The sequence below is a fragment of the Cheilinus undulatus genome, linkage group 16 (genome assembly GCF_018320785.1).
Source record: "Cheilinus undulatus linkage group 16, ASM1832078v1, whole genome shotgun sequence".
Lineage (NCBI taxonomy): Eukaryota > Metazoa > Chordata > Actinopteri > Labriformes > Labridae > Cheilinus > Cheilinus undulatus.
The window spans coordinates 1-22,170 of record NC_054880.1 but is presented as its reverse complement, the minus strand read 5'-3'; the positions used below and the strand labels follow the sequence as shown (position 1 = coordinate 22,170).

General features: G+C 28.3%; 2 protein-coding genes across 2 annotated transcripts in view; both read right to left on the bottom strand.

The window, feature by feature from the left end:
* Positions 1 to 7,801, bottom strand: part of LOC121523711 (glycosylated lysosomal membrane protein) — a 32,976-nt gene extending 25,175 nt beyond the window's left edge. The window contains exon 1 of the mRNA XM_041808695.1: positions 7,681 to 7,801. Coding sequence (XP_041664629.1) covers positions 7,681 to 7,773 — 93 coding nt within the window. The 5' untranslated portion in view covers positions 7,774 to 7,801. The remainder of the gene's footprint in view (positions 1 to 7,680) is intronic.
* A 2,008-nt stretch (positions 7,802 to 9,809) lies between these two features.
* Positions 9,810 to 21,533, bottom strand: cct3 (chaperonin containing TCP1, subunit 3 (gamma)). The gene is made up of 5 exons (XM_041808331.1): positions 21,334 to 21,533; positions 21,073 to 21,253; positions 18,366 to 18,611; positions 10,098 to 10,229; positions 9,810 to 10,011 (listed from the first exon to the last, which is right to left on the bottom strand). The coding sequence occupies exons 1-5, from the start codon at positions 21,531 to 21,533 to the stop codon at positions 9,919 to 9,921; spliced, it is 852 nt and encodes a 283-aa protein (XP_041664265.1). The 3' UTR covers positions 9,810 to 9,918.
* Positions 21,534 to 22,170: the final 637 nt, after the last annotated feature.

The following is a 22,170-nucleotide window of genomic DNA, read 5'->3' as shown; positions in this document are numbered from 1 at the left end:
TGTAAGTATTGTGGTTTACTATATAAATATTAATAAATGTAAGTATTATGGTTTAATATATATATAGTATTATTGTTTACTATATAAATATTAATAAATGTAAGTATTATGGTTTACTATATAAATATTAATAAATGTAAGTACTGTGGTTTACTATATAAATATTAATAAATGTAAGTATTATGGTTTAATATATATATAGTATTATTGTTTACTATATAAATATTAATAAATGTAAGTATTATGGTTTACTATATAAATATTAATAAATGTAAGTACTGTGGTTTACTATATAAATATTAATAAATGTAAGTATTATGGTTTAATATATATATAGTATTATTGTTTACTATATAAATATTAATAAATGTAAGTATTATGGTTTACTATATAAATATTAATAAATGTAAGTACTGTGGTTTACTATATAAATATTAATAAATGTAAGTATTATGGTTTAATATATATATAGTATTATTGTTTACTATATAAATATTAATAAATGTAAGTATTATGGTTTACTATATAAATATTAATAAATGTAAGTACTGTGGTTTACTATATAAATATTAATAAATGTAAGTATTATGGTTTAATATATATATAGTATTATTGTTTACTATATAAATATTAATAAATGTAAGTATTGTGGTTTACTATATAAATATTAATAAATGTAAGTATTGTGGTTTACTATATATATATAGTATTATTGTTTACTATATAAATATTAATAAATGTAAGTATTGTGGTTTACTATATATATAGTATTATTGTTTACTATATAAATATTAATAAATGTAAGTATTATGGTTTAATATATATATAGTATTATTGTTTACTATATAAATATTAATAAATGTAAGTATTATTGTTTACTATATAAATATTAATAAATGTAAGTATTGTGGTTTACTATATAAATATTAATAAATGTAAGTATTGTGGTTTACTATATAAATATTAATAAATGTAAGTATTATGGTTTACTATATAAATATTAATAAATGTAAGTATTGTGGTTTACTATATAAATATTAATAAATGTAAGTATTATGGTTTAATATATATATAGTATTAATGTTTACTATATAAATATTAATAAATGTAAGTATTATGGTTTACTATATAAATATTAATAAATGTAAGTATTGTGGTTTACTATATAAATATTAATAAATGTAAGTATTGTGGTTTACTATATAAATATTAATAAATGTAAGTATTGTGGTTTACTATATAAATATTAATAAATGTAAGTATTGTGGTTTACTATATAAATATTAATAAATGTAAGTATTATTGTTTACTATATAAATATTAATAAATGTAAGTATTGTGGTTTACTATATAAATATTAATAAATGTAAGTATTGTGGTTTACTATATAAATATTAATAAATGTAAGTATTGTGGTTTACTATATAAATATTAATAAATGTAAGTATTATGGTTTACTATATAAATATTAATAAATGTAAGTATTGTGGTTTACTATATAAATATTAATAAATGTAAGTATTGTGGTTTACTATATAAATATTAATAAATGTAAGTATTGTGGTTTACTATATAAATATTAATAAATGTAAGTATTGTGGTTTACTATATAAATATTAATAAATGTAAGTATTGTGGTTTACTATATAAATATTAATAAATGTAAGTATTATTGTTTACTATATAAATATTAATAAATGTAAGTATTGTGGTTTACTATATAAATATTAATAAATGTAAGTATTGTGGTTTACTATATATATAGTATTATTGTTTACTATATAAATATTAATAAATGTAAGTATTATTGTTTACTATATAAATATTAATAAATGTAAGTATTGTGGTTTACTATATATAGTATTATTGTTTACTATATAAATATTAATAAATGTAAGTATTGTGGTTTACTATATATAGTATTATTGTTTACTATATAAATATTAATAAATGTAAGTATTATTGTTTACTATATAAATATTAATAAATGTAAGTATTATTGTTTACTATATAAATATTAATAAATGTAAGTATTGTGGTTTACTATATATAGTATTATTGTTTACTATATAAATATTAATAAATGTAAGTATTATTGTTTACTATATAAATATTAATAAATGTAAGTATTATTGTTTACTATATAAATATTAATAAATGTAAGTATTATTGTTTACTATATAAATATTAATAAATGTAAGTATTGTGGTTTACTATATATAGTATTATTGTTTACTATATAAATATTAATAAATGTAAGTATTGTGGTTTACTATATATAGTATTATTGTTTACTATATAAATATTAATAAATGTAAGTATTATTGTTTACTATATAAATATTAATAAATGTAAGTATTATTGTTTACTATATAAATATTAATAAATGTAAGTATTGTGGTTTACTATATATAGTATTATTGTTTACTATATAAATATTAATAAATGTAAGTATTATTGTTTACTATATAAATATTAATAAATGTAAGTATTATTGTTTACTATATAAATATTAATAAATGTAAGTATTGTGGTTTACTATATATAGTATTATTGTTTACTATATAAATATTAATAAATGTAAGTATTATTGTTTACTATATAAATATTAATAAATGTAAGTATTATTGTTTACTATATAAATATTAATAAATGTAAGTATTATTGTTTACTATATAAATATTAATAAATGTAAGTACTGTGGTTTACTATATATAGTATTATTGTTTACTATATAAATATTAATAAATGTAAGTATTATTGTTTACTATATAAATATTAATAAATGTAAGTATTGTGGTTTACTATATATAGTATTATTGTTTACTATATAAATATTAATAAATGTAAGTATTATTGTTTACTATATAAATATTAATAAATGTAAGTATTGTGGTTTACTATATATATATAGTATTATTGTTTACTATATAAATATTAATAAATGTAAGTATTGTGGTTTACTATATAAATATTAATAAATGTAAGTATTGTGGTTTACTATATAAATATTAATAAATGTAAGTATTATGGTTTAATATATATATAGTATTATTGTTTACTATATAAATATTAATAAATGTAAGTATTATGGTTTACTATATAAATATTAATAAATGTAAGTATTGTGGTTTACTATATAAATATTAATAAACGTAAGTATTGTGGTTTACTATATAAATATTAAAAAATGTAAGTATTGTGGTTTACTATATATATAGTATTATTGTTTACTATATAAATATTAATAAATGTAAGTATTATGGTTTAATATATATATAGTATTATTGTTTACTATATAAATATTAATAAATGTAAGTATTGTGGTTTACTATATAAATATTAATAAATGTAAGTATTATGGTTTACTATATAAATATTAATAAATGTAAGTATTGTGGTTTACTATATAAATATTAATAAATGTAAGTATTATGGTTTAATATATATATAGTATTATTGTTTACTATATAAATATTAATAAATGTAAGTATTATTGTTTACTATATAAATATTAATAAATGTAAGTATTGTGGTTTACTATATAAATATTAATAAATGTAAGTATTATGGTTTAATATATATATAGTATTATTGTTTACTATATAAATATTAATAAATGTAAGTATTGTGGTTTACTATATAAATATTAATAAATGTAAGTATTATGGTTTAATATATATATAGTATTATTGTTTACTATATAAATATTAATAAATGTAAGTATTATGGTTTACTATATAAATATTAATAAATGTAAGTATTGTGGTTTACTATATATATAGTATTATTGTTTACTATATAAATATTAATAAATGTAAGTATTATGGTTTACTATATAAATATTAATAAATGTAAGTATTGTGGTTTACTATATATATAGTATTATTGTTTACTATATAAATATTAATAAATGTAAGTATTATTGTTTACTATATAAATATTAATAAATGTAAGTATTGTGGTTTACTATATAAATATTAATAAATGTAAGTATTATGGTTTACTATATAAATATTAATAAATGTAAGTATTGTGGTTTACTATATAAATATTAATAAATGTAAGTATTATTGTTTACTATATAAATATTAATAAATGTAAGTATTATTGTTTACTATATAAATATTAATAAATGTAAGTATTGTGGTTTACTATATAAATATTAATAAATGTAAGTATTATTGTTTACTATATAAATATTAATAAATGTAAGTATTGTGGTTTACTATATAAATATTAATAAATGTAAGTATTGTGGTTTACTATATAAATATTAATAAATGTAAGTATTGTGGTTTACTATATAAATATTAATAAATGTAAGTATTGTGGTTTACTATATAAATATTAATAAATGTAAGTATTATTGTTTACTATATAAATATTAATAAATGTAAGTATTGTGGTTTACTATATAAATATTAATAAATGTAAGTATTATTGTTTACTATATAAATATTAATAAATGTAAGTATTATGGTTTACTATATAAATATTAATAAATGTAAGTATTGTGGTTTACTATATAAATATTAATAAATGTAAGTATTGTGGTTTACTATATATATAGTATTATTGTTTACTATATAAATATTAATAAATGTAAGTATTATGGTTTACTATATAAATATTAATAAATGTAAGTATTATTGTTTACTATATAAATATTAATAAATGTAAGTATTATGGTTTACTATATAAATATTAATAAATGTAAGTATTATGGTTTACTATATAAATATTAATAAATGTAAGTATTATGGTTTACTATATAAATATTAATAAATGTAAGTATTATGGTTTACTATATAAATATTAATAAATGTAAGTATTATGGTTTAATATATAAATATTAATAAATGTAAGTATTATGGTTTACTATATAAATATTAATAAATGTAAGTATTATGGTTTACTATATAAATATTAATAAATGTAAGTATTATTGTTTACTATATAAATATTAATAAATGTAAGTATTATGGTTTACTATATAAATATTAATAAATGTAAGTATTATGGTTTACTATATAAATATTAATAAATGTAAGTATTATGGTTTACTATATAAATATTAATAAATGTAAGTATTATTGTTTACTATATAAATATTAATAAATGTAAGTACTGTGGTTTACTATATATAGTATTATTGTTTACTATATAAATATTAATAAATGTAAGTATTATTGTTTACTATATAAATATTAATAAATGTAAGTATTGTGGTTTACTATATATAGTATTATTGTTTACTATATAAATATTAATAAATGTAAGTATTATTGTTTACTATATAAATATTAATAAATGTAAGTATTGTGGTTTACTATATATATATAGTATTATTGTTTACTATATAAATATTAATAAATGTAAGTATTGTGGTTTACTATATAAATATTAATAAATGTAAGTATTGTGGTTTACTATATAAATATTAATAAATGTAAGTATTATGGTTTAATATATATATAGTATTATTGTTTACTATATAAATATTAATAAATGTAAGTATTATGGTTTACTATATAAATATTAATAAATGTAAGTATTGTGGTTTACTATATAAATATTAAAAAATGTAAGTATTGTGGTTTACTATATATATAGTATTATTGTTTACTATATAAATATTAATAAATGTAAGTATTATGGTTTAATATATATATAGTATTATTGTTTACTATATAAATATTAATAAATGTAAGTATTGTGGTTTACTATATAAATATTAATAAATGTAAGTATTATGGTTTACTATATAAATATTAATAAATGTAAGTATTATTGTTTACTATATAAATATTAATAAATGTAAGTATTGTGGTTTACTATATAAATATTAATAAATGTAAGTATTATGGTTTAATATATATATAGTATTATTGTTTACTATATAAATATTAATAAATGTAAGTATTGTGGTTTACTATATAAATATTAATAAATGTAAGTATTATGGTTTAATATATATATAGTATTATTGTTTACTATATAAATATTAATAAATGTAAGTATTATGGTTTACTATATAAATATTAATAAATGTAAGTATTGTGGTTTACTATATATATAGTATTATTGTTTACTATATAAATATTAATAAATGTAAGTATTATGGTTTACTATATAAATATTAATAAATGTAAGTATTGTGGTTTACTATATATATAGTATTATTGTTTACTATATAAATATTAATAAATGTAAGTATTATTGTTTACTATATAAATATTAATAAATGTAAGTATTATGGTTTACTATATAAATATTAATAAATGTAAGTATTGTGGTTTACTATATAAATATTAATAAATGTAAGTATTATTGTTTACTATATAAATATTAATAAATGTAAGTATTATTGTTTACTATATAAATATTAATAAATGTAAGTATTGTGGTTTACTATATAAATATTAATAAATGTAAGTATTATTGTTTACTATATAAATATTAATAAATGTAAGTATTGTGGTTTACTATATAAATATTAATAAATGTAAGTATTGTGGTTTACTATATAAATATTAATAAATGTAAGTATTATTGTTTACTATATAAATATTAATAAATGTAAGTATTGTGGTTTACTATATAAATATTAATAAATGTAAGTATTGTGGTTTTACTATATAGTATTTTTGTTTAATATATAAATATTAATAAATGTAAGTATTATGGTTTACTATATAAATATTAATAAATGTAAGTATTATTGTTTACTATATAAATATTAATAAATGTAAGTATTATGGTTTACTATATAAATATTAATAAATGTAAGTATTATGGTTTACTATATAAATATTAATAAATGTAAGTATTATGGTTTACTATATAAATATTAATAAATGTAAGTATTATGGTTTACTATATAAATATTAATAAATGTAAGTATTATTGTTTACTATATAAATATTAATAAATGTAAGTATTGTGGTTTACTATATAAATATTAATAAATGTAAGTATTATGGTTTACTATATAAATATTAATAAATGTAAGTATTATTGTTTACTATATAAATATTAATAAATGTAAGTATTATGGTTTACTATATAAATATTAATAAATGTAAGTATTATGGTTTACTATATAAATATTAATAAATGTAAGTATTATGGTTTACTATATAAATATTAATAAATGTAAGTATTATTGTTTACTATATAAATATTAATAAATGTAAGTATTATGGTTTACTATATAAATATTAATAAATGTAAGTATTATGGTTTACTATATAAATATTAATAAATGTAAGTATTATGGTTTACTATATAAATATTAATAAATGTAAGTATTATTGTTTACTATATAAAATAACCCTAACCCTATTTTTTTTTCTTTTTTTTTAATAAATCCCTGAAATGAAAACAAACTAACCCTCAGCCAGTGTATGAAAAACTATTTTTATATTTTTACAGTAGAATTCGTTGATTTCCTAATTTTTTTCTGAATATTTTAAAAATAAATTAAATTGTCTTTAAATCGTTCAGCAGACTTTCTCCTCCGTTTTTCACTCAATTAAAATCTTTTCATTTGAAGGATTTCGATCTAAATGATCCTGATCCAGCTTCGGTTTCACTTCCGGCCTGCCGCGGTGTCCTCGCGCTCTTACCTGAGCTCTGACCCTTTGATCTGTCTCACCTGGGCTCCCTGGCTCTCACCTGTCGTCGCTCTGAGTCTCCTCTGCCGAACCAACAAGAACCCGGACTGAGAACTGAACACAGAACCACCAACGGGACTAACACGGCCGCCATCTTTGTTTTGACTGAGCTGGTCACATGACCCACGGGAGTTATATGTCAGCTGACGGGCGTAGGCCTCGCCCCTTGCCTTGAAAAACTTTATCAACAAAGACGCCATTGACAATATCCGGTCAGAGAAAATAGATTAAAAAAAAAAAAACAGATATCAGTGGTGGGAAAAGAATGTTAGAAAAACATCAGAGTTTGTAAATCTACAGAAATAAAAGAAAACGAGACACAAGAGCAGAAATGTTTTTATATTAACAGAGAAACCAACAACAGTCTAGAGGACTTCAACTTACTGTAGTCACACCTGTCCACAGAATGTTCTGGACCCCTGATAGTCCCTCACGGCCCTGATAGACTCTAACGACCCCTGATAGTCCCTCACGGCCCTGATGGACTCTAACGACCCCTGATAGTCCCTCACGGCCCTGATGGACTCTAACGACCCCTGATAGTCCCTCACGGCCCTGATGGACTCTAACGACCCCTGATAGTCCCTCACGGCCCTGATGGACTCCTATGACCCCTGATAGTCCCACACGTCACAGATGGACTCTAACGACCCCTGATAGTCCCTCACGGCCCTGATGGACTCTAACGACCCCTGATAGTCCCTCACGGCCCTGATGGGCTCTAACGACCCCTGATAGTCCCTCACGGCCCTGATGGGCTCTAACGACCCCTGATAGTCCCTCACGGCCCTGATGGGCTCTAACGACCCCTGATAGTCCCTCACGGCCCTGATGGACTCTAACGACCCCTGATAGTCCCTCACGGCCCTGATGGACTCTAACGGCTCCTGATAGTCCCTCACGGCCCTGATAGTCTCTAATGGCCCCTGATAGTCTCTCACGGGCCCTGATAGTCTCTAATGGTCCCTGATAGTCTCTAATGGCCCCTGATAGTCTCTAATGGTCCCTGATAGTCTCTAATGGCCCCTGATAGTCTCTCACGGCCCGATAGTCTCTAATGGCCCCTGATAGTCTCTCACTGCCCGATAGTCTCTAATGGTCCCTGATAGTCTCTCACGGCCCCTGATAGTCTCTAATGGTCCCTGATAGTCTCTAATGGTCCCTGATAGTCTCTAACAGGCCCTGATAGACTCTCACAGGCCCTGATAGACTCTCACGTGCCCTGATAGACTCTAACGGCCCCTGATAGTCTCTCACAGGCCCTGATAGTCTCTCACGGCCCCTGATAGCCTCTAATGGCCCCTGATAGTCTCTAATGGTCCCTGATAGTCTCTCACGGGCCCTGATAGTCTCTAACGGGCCCTGATAGACTCAAACGGGCCCTGAAAGACTCTCACGGCCTTGATAGTCTCCAAAGGCCTCTGATAGACTCTAATGGCCCCTGATAGTCTCTCACGGGCCCTGATAGACTCTCACGGGCCCTGATAGACTCTAACGGCCCCTGATAGTCTCTCACGGGCCCTGATAGACTCTAACGGCCCCTGAAAGACTCTCACAGCCTTGATAGTCTCCAAAGGCCTCTGATAGACTCACACGGCCCCTGATAGTCTCTCACAGGCCCTGATAGACTCTCACGGGCCCTGATAGACTCTAACGGCCCCTGATAGTCTCTCACGGGCCCTGATAGACTCTAAAGGGCCCTGATAGACTCTCACGGGCCCTGATAGACTCTAACGGCCCCTGATAGACTCTAATGGCCCCTGATAGTCTCTAACGGTCCCTGATAGTCTCTCACAGCCCCTGATAGACTCGAAAGGCCCCTGATAGTCTCTCAGGGCCCCTGATAGACTCTAATGGCCCCTGATAGTCTCTCACAGCCCCTGATAGACTCTAATGGCCCCTGATAGTCTCTCAGGGCCCCTGATAGTCTCTCACAGCCCCTGATAGACTCTAATGGCCCCTGATAGTCTCTCACGGCCCCTGATAGACTCTAACGGCCCCAGATAGTCTCAGGATCAAAGACAAAGACATCAGAACTGTTCTGTAATGGTTTATTAACTGAGTCTGGTCCCTCTGAGGACCTTCAGGACCCAGTCTGAGGATCAGGATCAAAAACAAAGACATCAGAACTGTTGTGTAATGGTTTATTAACTGAGTCTGGTCCCACTCACTCAAACATCCACACTGACACGCTCACAAACACACGGAGTGACTCGACGTTGGTCTGATCCACCAGGATCTACTCGGCTCCCTGTCCTCCCATGGGATCTTCCTTGTCCTTCTTCTTATGACCCGAGACGATGTCATCGATCCGCAGCAACAGGATGGCCGTCTGAGAGGGAGACGTGATTAGTCATTAATCAGTCATCAATAATCATTAATCAGAAATCAACCATGAATCATCAATAAACTGTGTACCTCCACGGCGGTCTTGTAGGTCTGAGCTTTGACAGCCAGTGGCTCCCAGATGCCCAGAGTAGACATGTCAGACAAACTGCCCGTCTCTCCGTCCACGCCCCAGCAGACGCCTTGCTCCTCTGTGTGCTTCGCCTGAGAGGAGAGAGGGAGTATGCCTGTGTTACTGGAGTACTATACTCCTGTTTAACTGGTGTATTATACTCCTGTTTTACTGATGTACTATACTCCTGTTTAACTGGTGTATTATACTCCTGTTTTACTGATGTACTATACTCCTGTTTTACTGATGTATTATACTCCTGTTTTACTGGCGTACTATACTCCTGTTTAACTGGTGTATTATACTCCTGTTTTACTGATGTACTATACTCCTGTTTAACTGGTGTATTATACTCCTGTTTTACTGATGTACTATACTCCTGTTTAACTGGTGTATTATACTCCTGTTTTACTGATGTACTATACTCCTGTTTTACTGATGTATTATACTCCTGTTTTACTGGCGTACTATACTCCTGTTTAACTGGTGTATTATACTCCTGTTTTACTGATGTACTATACTCCTGTTTTACTGATGTACTATACTCCTGTTTAACTGGTGTATTATACTCCTGTTTTACTGATGTACTATACTCCTGTTTTACTGATGTATTATACTCCTGTTTTACTGGCGTACTATACTCCTGTTTAACTGGTGTATTATACTCCTGTTTTACTGATGTACTATACTCCTGTTTAACTGGTGTATTATACTCCTGTTTTACTGATGTATTATACTCCTGTTTTACTGATGTACTATACTCCTGTGTTACTGGAGTACTATACTCCTGTTTTACAGATGTACTATACTCCTGTTTTACTGGTGTATTATACTCCTGTTTTACTGGCGTACTATACTCCTGTTTTACTGATGTACTATACTCCTGTTTTACTGGTGTATTATACTCCTGTTTTACTGATGTACTATACTCCTGTTTTACTGGTGTATTATACTCCTGTTTTACTGGTGTATGATACTCCTGTTTTACTGATGTATAATACTCCTGTTTTACTGATGTATTATACTCCTGTTTTACTGATGTATTATACTCCTGTTTTACTGATGTACTATACTCCTGTTTTACTGATGTATTATACTCCTGTTTTACTGATGTATTATACTCCTGTTTTACCGATGTACTATACTCCTGTTTTACTGATGTATTATACTCCTGTTTTACTGATGTACTATACTCCTGTTTAACTGGTGTATTCTACTCCTGTTTTATTGATGTACTATACTCCTGTTTTACCGATGTACTATACTCCTGTTTTACTGGTGTATTATACTCCTGTTTTACTGATGTACTATACTCCTGTGTTACTGATGTACTATACTCCTGTTTTACTGATGTATTATACTCCTGTTTTACCGATGTACTATACTCCTGTTTTACTGATGTACTATACTCCTGTGTTACTGGTGTACTATACTCCTGTTTTACTGATGTATTATACTCCTGTTTTACTGATGTATTATACTCCTGTTTTACCGATGTACTATACTCCTGTTTTACTGATGTACTATACTCCTGTGTTACTGATGTATTATACTCCTGTTTTACTGGCGTACTATACTCCTGTTTTACTGATGTACTATACTCCTGTTTTACTGGTGTATTATACTCCTGTTTTACTGATGTACTATACTCCTGTTTTACTGGTGTATTATACTCCTGTTTTACTGGTGTATGATACTCCTGTTTTACTGATGTATAATACTCCTGTTTTACTGATGTATTATACTCCTGTTTTACTGATGTATTATACTCCTGTTTTACTGATGTACTATACTCCTGTTTTACTGATGTATTATACTCCTGTTTTACTGATGTATTATACTCCTGTTTTACCGATGTACTATACTCCTGTTTTACTGATGTATTATACTCCTGTTTTACTGATGTACTATACTCCTGTTTAACTGGTGTATTCTACTCCTGTTTTATTGATGTACTATACTCCTGTTTTACCGATGTACTATACTCCTGTTTTACTGGTGTATTATACTCCTGTTTTACTGATGTACTATACTCCTGTGTTACTGATGTACTATACTCCTGTTTTACTGATGTATTATACTCCTGTTTTACCGATGTACTATACTCCTGTTTTACTGATGTACTATACTCCTGTGTTACTGGTGTACTATACTCCTGTTTTACTGATGTATTATACTCCTGTTTTACTGATGTATTATACTCCTGTTTTACCGATGTACTATACTCCTGTTTTACTGATGTACTATACTCCTGTGTTACTGATGTATTATACTCCTGTTTTACTGGCGTACTATACTCCTGTTTTACTGATGTACTATACTCCTGTTTTACTGGTGTATTATACTCCTGTTTTACTGGTGTATGATACTCCTGTTTTACTGATGTATAATACTCCTGTTTTACTGATGTATTATACTCCTGTTTTACTGGTGTATTATACTCCTGTTTTACTGGTGTACTATACTCCTGTTTTACTGATGTATTATACTCCTGTTTTACTGATGTATTATACTCCTGTTTTACCGATGTACTATACTCCTGTTTTACTGATGTACTATACTCCTGTGTTACTGGAGTACTATACTCCTGTTTAACTGGTGTATTCTACTCCTGTTTTATTGATGTACTATACTCCTGTTTTACTGATGTATTATACTCCTGTTTTACTGGCGTACTATACTCCTGTTTTACTGATGTACTATACTCCTGTTTTACTGGTGTATTATACTCCTGTTTTACTGGTGTATGACACTCCTGTTTTACTGATGTATAATACTCCTGTTTTACTGATGTATTATACTCCTGTTTTACTGATGTATTATACTCCTGTTTTACTGATGTATTATACTCCTGTTTTACTGATGTATTATACTCCTGTTTTACCGATGTACTATACTCCTGTTTTACTGATGTACTATACTCCTGTGTTACTGGTGTACTATACTCCTGTTTTACCGATGTACTATACTCCTGTGTTACTGATGTACTATACTCCTGTTTTACTGGTGTATTATACTCCTGTTTTACTGATGTACTATACTCCTGTTTTACTGGTGTATTATACTCCTGTTTTACTGATGTACTATACTCCTGTGTTACTGATGTACTATACTCCTGTTTTACTGATGTATTATACTCCTGTTTTACCGATGTACTATACTCCTGTTTTACTGATGTACTATACTCCTGTGTTACTGATGTACTATACTCCTGTTTTACTGATGTATTATACTCCTGTTTTACCGATGTACTATACTCCTGTTTTACTGATGTACTATACTCCTGTGTTACTGGTGTATTATACTCCTGTTTTACTGATGTACTATACTCCTGTTTTACTGATGTACTATACTCCTGTTTTACTGATGTATTATACTCCTGTTTTACCGATGTACTATACTCCTGTTTTACTGATGTACTATACTCCTGTGTTACTGGTGTACTATACTCCTGTTTTACTGATGTATTATACTCCTGTTTTACTGATGTATTATACTCCTGTTTTACCGATGTACTATACTCCTGTTTTACTGATGTACTATACTCCTGTTTTACTGGTGTATTATACTCCTGTTTTACTGGCGTACTATACTCCTGTTTTACTGATGTACTATACTCCTGTTTTACTGGTGTATTATACTCCTGTTTTACTGATGTACTATACTCCTGTTTTACTGGTGTATTATACTCCTGTTTTACTGGTGTATGATACTCCTGTTTTACTGATGTATAATACTCCTGTTTTACTGATGTATTATACTCCTGTTTTACTGATGTATTATACTCCTGTTTTACTGATGTACTATACTCCTGTTTTACTGATGTATTATACTCCTGTTTTACTGATGTATTATACTCCTGTTTTACTGATGTACTATACTCCTGTTTTACTGATGTACTATTCTCCTGTTTTACTGATGTATTATACTCCTGTTTTACTGATGTACTATTCTCCTGTTTTACTGATGTATTATACTCCTGTTTTACTGGTGTACTATACTCCTGTTTTACTGATGTATTATACTCCTGTTTTACTGATGTATTATACTCCTGTTTTACTGATGTAATATACTCCTGTTTTACTGGCGTACTATACTCCTGTTTTACTGATGTATTATACTCCTGTTTAACTGATGTACTATTCTCCTGTTTTACTGATGTATTATACTCCTGTTTTACTGATGTACTATACTCCTGTTTTACTGATGTACTATTCTCCTGTTTTACTGATGTATTATACTCCTGTTTTACTGATGTACTATTCTCCTGTTTTACTGATGTATTATACTCCTGTTTTACTGGTGTACTATACTCCTGTTTTACTGATGTATTATACTCCTGTTTTACTGATGTATTATACTCCTGTTTTACTGATGTAATATACTCCTGTTTTACTGGCGTACTATACTCCTGTTTTACTGATGTATTATACTCCTGTTTTACTGATGTATTATAACCCTGTTTTACTGATGTACTATAACCCTGTTTTACTGATGTACTATACTCCTGTTTTACTGATGTATTATACTCCTGTTTTACTGATGTATTATACTCCTGTTTTACTGATGTATTATACTCCTGTTTTACTGATGTATTATAACCCTGTTTTACTGATGTATTATACTCCTGTTTTACTGATGTATTATAACCCTGTTTTACTGCTGTATGATACTCCTGTTTTACTGGTGTACTATACTCCTGTTTTACTGATGTATTATACTCCTGTTTTACTGATGTACTATACTCCTGTTTTACTGATGTATTATACTCCTGTTTTACTGATGTACTATAACCCTGTTTTACTGATGTACTATTCTCCTGTTTTACTGATGTATTATACTCCTGTTTTACCGATGTACTATACTCCTGTTTTACTGATGTACTATACTCCTGTTTTACTGATGTACTATACTCCTGTTTTACTGATGTATTATACTCCTGTTTTACTGATGTACTATAACCCTGTTTTACTGATGTATTATACTCCTGTTTTACTGATGTATTATACTCCTGTTTTACTGATGTACTATAACCCTGTTTTACTGATGTACTATTCTCCTGTTTTACTGATGTATTATACTCCTGTTTTACTGATGTATTATAACCCTGTTTTACTGATGTATTATAACCCTGTTTTACTGATGTATTATAACCCTGTTTTACTGATGTACTATAACCCTGTTTTACTGATGTACTATACTCCTGTTTTACTGATGTATTATACTCCTGTTTTACTGATGTACTATACTCCTGTTTTACTGATGTATTATACTCCTGTTTTACTGATGTATTATACTCCTGTTTTACTGATGTACTATACTCCTGTTTTACTGATGTACTATACTCCTGTTTTACTGATGTATTATACTCCTGTTTTACTGATGTACTATACTCCTGTTTTACTGATGTACTATACTCCTGTTTTACTGATGTATTATACTCCTGTTTTACTGATGTACTATACTCCTGTTTTACTGATGTATTATACTCCTGTTTTACTGATGTACTATACTCCTGTTTTACTGATGTATTATACTCCTGTTTTACTGATGTACTATAACCCTGTTTTACTGATGTACTATTCTCCTGTTTTACTGATGTATTATACTCCTGTTTTACTGATGTACTATACTCCTGTTTTACTGATGTACTATACTCCTGTTTTACCGATGTACTATACTCCTGTTTTACTGATGTATTATACTCCTGTTTTACTGATGTACTATAACCCTATTTAACTGATGTATTATACTCCTGTTTTACTGATGTATTATACTCCTGTTTTACTGATGTACTATAACCCTGTTTTACTGATGTACTATACTCCTGTTTTACCGATGTATTATACTCCTGTTTTACTGATGTATTATACTCCTGTTTTACTGATGTATTATACTCCTGTTTTACTGATGTACTATAACCCTATTTAACTGATGTATTATACTCCTGTTTTACTGATGTATTATACTCCTGTTTTACTGATGTACTATAACCCTGTTTTACTGATGTACTATACTCCTGTTTTACCGATGTATTATACTCCTGTTTTACTGATGTATTATAACCCTGTTTTACTGATGTACTATAACCCTGTTTTACTGATGTACTATACTCCTGTTTAACTGATGTAATATACTCCTGTTTTACTGGCGTACTATACTCCTGTTTTACTGATGTATTATACTCCTGTTTTACTGATGTATTATACTCCTGTTTTACTGATGTATTATAACCCTGTTTTACTGATGTATTATACTCCTGTTTTACTGATGTATTATAAACATGTTTTACTGATGTATTATAATCCTGTTTTACTGGTGTACTATACTCCTGTTTTACTGATGTATTATACTCCTGTTTTACTGATGTATTATAACCCTGTTTTACTGCTGTATGATACTCCTGTTTTACTGGTGTACTATACTCCTGTTTTACTGATGTATTATACTCCTGTTTTACTGATGTACTATACTCCTGTTTTACTGATGTATTATACTCCTGTTTTACTGATGTACTATAACCCTGTTTTACTGATGTACTATTCTCCTGTTTTACTGATGTATTATACTCCTGTTTTACCGATGTAATATACTCCTGTTTTACTGGCGTACTATACTCCTGTTTTACTGATGTATTATACTCCTGTTTTACTGATGTATTATACTCCTGTTTTACTGATGTATTATAACCCTGTTTTACTGATGTATTATACTCCTGTTTTACTGATGTATTATAACCCTGTTTTACTGCTGTATGATACTCCTGTTTTACTGGTGTACTATACTCCTGTTTTACTGATGTATTATACTCCTGTTTTACTGATGTATTATAACCCTGTTTTACTGCTGTATGATACTCCTGTTTTACTGGTGTACTATACTCCTGTTTTACTGATGTATTATACTCCTGTTTTACTGATGTACTATACTCCTGTTTTACTGATGTATTATACTCCTGTTTTACTGGTGTACTATACTCCTGTTTTACTGATGTATTATAACCCTGTTTTACTGATGTATTATAACCCTGTTTTACTGATGTACTATACTCCTGTTTTACCGATGTATTATACTCCTGTTTTACCGATGTACTATACTCCTGTTTTACTGATGTATTATAACCCTGTTTTACTGATGTATTATAACCCTGTTTTACTGATGTACTATAACCCTGTTTTACTGATGTACTATACTCCTGTTTTACTGATGTATTATACTCCTGTTTTACTGATGTACTATACTCCTGTTTTACTGATGTATTATACTCCTGTTTTACTGATGTATTATACTCCTGTTTTACTGATGTACTATACTCCTGTTTTACTGATGTATTATACTCCTGTTTTACTGATGTATTATAACCCTGTTTTACTGGTGTATGATACTCCTGTTTTACTGGTGTACTTTACTCCTGTTTTACTGATGTATTATACTCCCGTTTTACTGATGTACTATACTCCTGTTTTACTGATGTATTATACTCCTGTTTTACTGATGTACTATAACCCTGTTTTACTGATGTACTATTCTCCTGTTTTACTGATGTATTATACTCCTGTTTTACTGATGTACTATAACCCTGTTTTACTGATGTACTATTCTCCTGTTTTACTGATGTATTATACTCCTGTTTTACCGATGTACTATACTACTGGATTTCTGACTTAATCTAGTTTGATTTTAACACCAGCTGAACTTTTACTTTATTTTTAATGCAGTGAATTCTCACAGTACAGCTCTGAACTTTCATATTTAGTCATATAAACTGTTCTAGACTACATATATTCACACATTAACGTAGTGTTACGATTTTAAACATCTCTTTATTCCATCAGCTGAGGATCTGTACTGACAGCTGTTAACATCATTAAGATGTAGTTATTTTTTTAAAAAGCACTTTCAGCTGAAATAAAGCTGTTTACTGCTTATTCTTGACTGATTTCTGTCACTCATCCTTTCTATAACTCTGCGGCTGGACCAGCAGACTCACGCTGACTGTGATTTCACATTTATCACCTTTACAGCCCCGCCCACCAAGTGAGGGCACGGATATCTGTGGAGAGGCAAACTATTTTGGCGCCCTCTGTCTGCAGAGCGTCTGTCTGTTTCTGATCCCAGTTTGACTCTAGTCCAGGTTGGCACCTCTGCATCCTCACAGCTGTTTAAAGGAGACTGACCTTTGATGACATCACTGTAAACGCCGTGTTATCAATAAAGTTTGAACGTACCCTCAGTGATGTCAGCACTCTGATGGTGGACGCTCCACAGTTCTGGATCAGCGTTCTGGGGATCACCTCCAGGGCCTGGGCCACGGCGCGGTACGGCCACTGTTCCACTCCCGTCAGGGCGCGGGAACGCTCCATCAGACGCTTCGACACCGCCATCTCCACGGCACCGCCGCCCAGCAACAGCAGGGGGTCCATCAGCACGTTACGACACACCTGCATGGCGTCCTGAAGGTTTCTCTCCACCTCCTGATCACCAGGAGACAGACGGGGTCAGAGAGGAGAGACAGATATTTCTGTCACAGATATTTCAACATTCAAATTAAAATATCCTTCAAAATTCCACAAACACGTCTTAATATCAGACAAATGCACAAAAAAATAAAGGCAAATATCGCCTAAAATTTCTTCTCAACCCTCCGTAATTTTCAAAAAAATACCAACAGATTTCAGAGCAAATTCCCAAAAAGTCATGAATTAATTTTCCACATTTTCATGAACATGTCTGTAAAATTAAAAGCAAATTTTCCCCCCAAAACCCCAAAGAAAATCTAAAGAAATATGAAAGTCTGTTCCCAAAATTCCTGTGGAAAAACTGGAAAAAATGTTCAAATTCCCAAAAACATTAATGACAAAAAAATAGATATGAAAAAATAACAATAAAAATGTCTAATAAAAATAATAATAATACTGATACTGTCTACTAATAATGATAAAAATGTCTAATAATGACAATAATAATGATACGGTCTACTAATAATGATAAAAATGTCTAATAATAATAATAATGATACGGTCTACTAATAATGATAAAAATGTCTAATAATAATAATAATAATGATAATGTCTACTAATAATGATAAAAATGTCTAATAATAATAATAATGATACTTTCTAATAATAATGATAAAAATGTCTAATAATAATAATAATGATACGGTCTACTAATAATGATAAAAATGTCTAATAATAATAATAATAATGATACTGTCTACTAATAATGATAAAAATGTCTAATAATAATAATAACAATGATACTGTCTACTAATAATGATTAAAATGTCTAATAATAATAATAATAACAATGATACTGTCTACTAATAATGATAAAAATGTCTAATAATAATAACAATGATACTGTCTACTAATAATGATAAAAATGTCTAATAATGATAATAACAATGATACTGTCTACTAATAATGATAAAAATGTCTAATAATGATAATAACAATGATACTGTCTACTAATAATGATAAAAATGTCTATTAATAATAATAACAATGATACTGTCTACTAATAATGATAAAAATGTCTATTAATAATAATAACAATGATACTGTCTACTAATAATGATAAAAATGTCTAATAATGATAATAACAATGATACTGTCTACTAATAATGATAAAAATGTCTATTAATAATAATAACAATGATACTGTCTACTAATAATGATAAAAATGTCTAATAATGATAATAACAATGATACTGTCTACTAATAATGATAAAAATGTCTATTAATAATAATAACAATGATACTGTCTACTAATAATGATAAAAATGTCTATTAATAATAATAACAATGATACTGTCTACTAATAATGATAAAAATGTCTAATAATGATAATAACAATGATACTGTCTACTAATAATGATAAAAATGTCTAATAATAATAATAACAATGATACTGTCTACTAATAATGATAAAAATGTCTAATAATGATAATAACAATGATACTGTCTACTAATAATGATAAAAATGTCTAATAATAATAATAACAATGATACTGTCTACTAATAATGATAAAAATGTCTAATAATAATAATAATAACAATTATACTGTCTACTAATAATGATAAAAATGTCTAATAATGATAATAATGATACTGTCTACTAATAATGATAAAAATGTCTAATAATAATAATAATAACAATGATACTGTCTACTAATAATGATAAAAATGTCTAATAATAATCATAATGATACTGTCTACTAATAATGATAAAAATGTCTAATTATAATAATAATGATACCGTCTACTAATAATGATAAAAATGTCGATTAATAATAATAATAATGATACCGTCTACTAATAATGATAAAAATGTCTATTAATAATAATAATGATACTGTTTACTTATAATGATAAAAATGTCTAATAATAATAATAATAATGATACTGTCTACTTATAATGATAAAAATGTCTAATAATAATAATAACAATGATACTGTCTACTAATAATGATTAAAATGTCTAATAATAATAATAACAATGATACTGTCTACTAATAATGATTAAAATGTCTAATAATAATAATAATAACAATGATACTGTCTACTAATAATGATAAAAATGTCTAATAATAATAATAATAACAATGATACTGTCTACTAATAATGATAAAAATGTCTAATAATAATAATAACAATGATACTGTCTACTAATAATGATAAAAATGTCTAATAATAATAATAATAACAATTATACTGTCTACTAATAATGATAAAAATGTCTAATAATAATAATAACAATGATCCTGTCTACTAATAATGATAAAAATGTCTAATAATAATAATAATAACAATTATACTGTCTACTAATAATGATAAAAATGTCTAATAATAATAATAACAATGATACTGTCTACTAATAATGATAAAAATGTCTAATAATAATAATAATCATATTTATAATGGCGTCACTCACAGCCAGGATCTCCTTGCTGGCCCCTCTCAGTAGGATGGTACAGGCTTTGGGATCTTTACACTCAGTGATGAAGGTAAAGTACTCATCACCGATCTTCTTCACCTCAAATAGTCCCGCCCCCAGGCCCACATCTTCCTCACGCAGCTCGTCTGTTCTGCTGGCGATACGAGCTCCGCACGCCCTGACAGAGAGGAGAGGGAAAGGGAGTTACAAAGTTGCTGTCAGCTGATTGGCCCATCAGTGATGATGTCAGCAGGTTACCTGGCGATGCGGTTGTTGTCCGTCTTCCTCACACGGCGGATGGCTGTGATGTTGGCCTTCATCAGGTAGTGCTGAGCCAGATCTGAGACAGGAAACGTGATGAGAGTGCGATTAGTTAAAAATGGGGTCGATTCACGGATAAAGATCAAAGTTAAGACTTTTGAGACTATTTTAAGACTTTTCAGAGACTTTTGAGACATTTTCAAGACTTTCCAGAGACTTTTGAGACATTTTCAAGACTTTCCAGAGACTTTTGAGAGTATTTCAGAGACTTTTCAGAGACTTTTGAGACATTTTCAAGACTTTCCAGAGACTTTTGAGACATTTTCAAGACTTTCCAGAGACTTTTGAGACATTTTCAAGACTTTCCAGAGACTTTTGAGAGTATTTCAGAGACTTTTAAAAGACTTTTGAGACATTTTCAAGACTTTCCAGAGACTTTTGAGAGTATTTCAGAGACTTTTCAGAGACTTTTGAGACATTTTCAAGACTTTCCAGAGACTTTTGAGACTTTTTCAAGACTTTCCAGAGACTTTTGAGACATTTTCAAGACTTTCCAGAGACTTTTGAGAGTATTTCAGAGACTTTTAAAAGACTTTTGAGACATTTTCAAGACTTTCCAGAGACTTTTGACAGTATTTCAGAGACTTTTCAGAGACTTTTGAGACATTTTCAAGACTTTCCAGAGACTTTGACAGTATTTCAGAGACTTTTGAGACATTTTCAAGACTTTCCAGAGACTTTTGAGAGTATTTCAGAGACTTTTCAGAGACTTTTGAGACATTTTCAAGACTTTCCAGAGACTTTTGACAGTATTTCAGTGACTTTTGAGACATT

Coding starts and splice junctions, on each gene's coding strand:
- cct3 (XM_041808331.1), bottom strand. CDS start 21,533: ATGTCTCAAAAGTCTCTGAAAAGTCTTAAAATAGTCTCAAAAGTCTTA. Junction 18,612..21,072: donor CCAGCAAGGAGATCCTGGCT/GTGAGTGACGCC, acceptor CCTGGTGATCAG/GAGGTGGAGAGAAACCTTCA. Junction 10,230..18,365: donor GAGTGCTGACATCACTGAGG/GTACGTTCAAAC, acceptor CTCTCCTCTCAG/GCGAAGCACACAGAGGAGCA.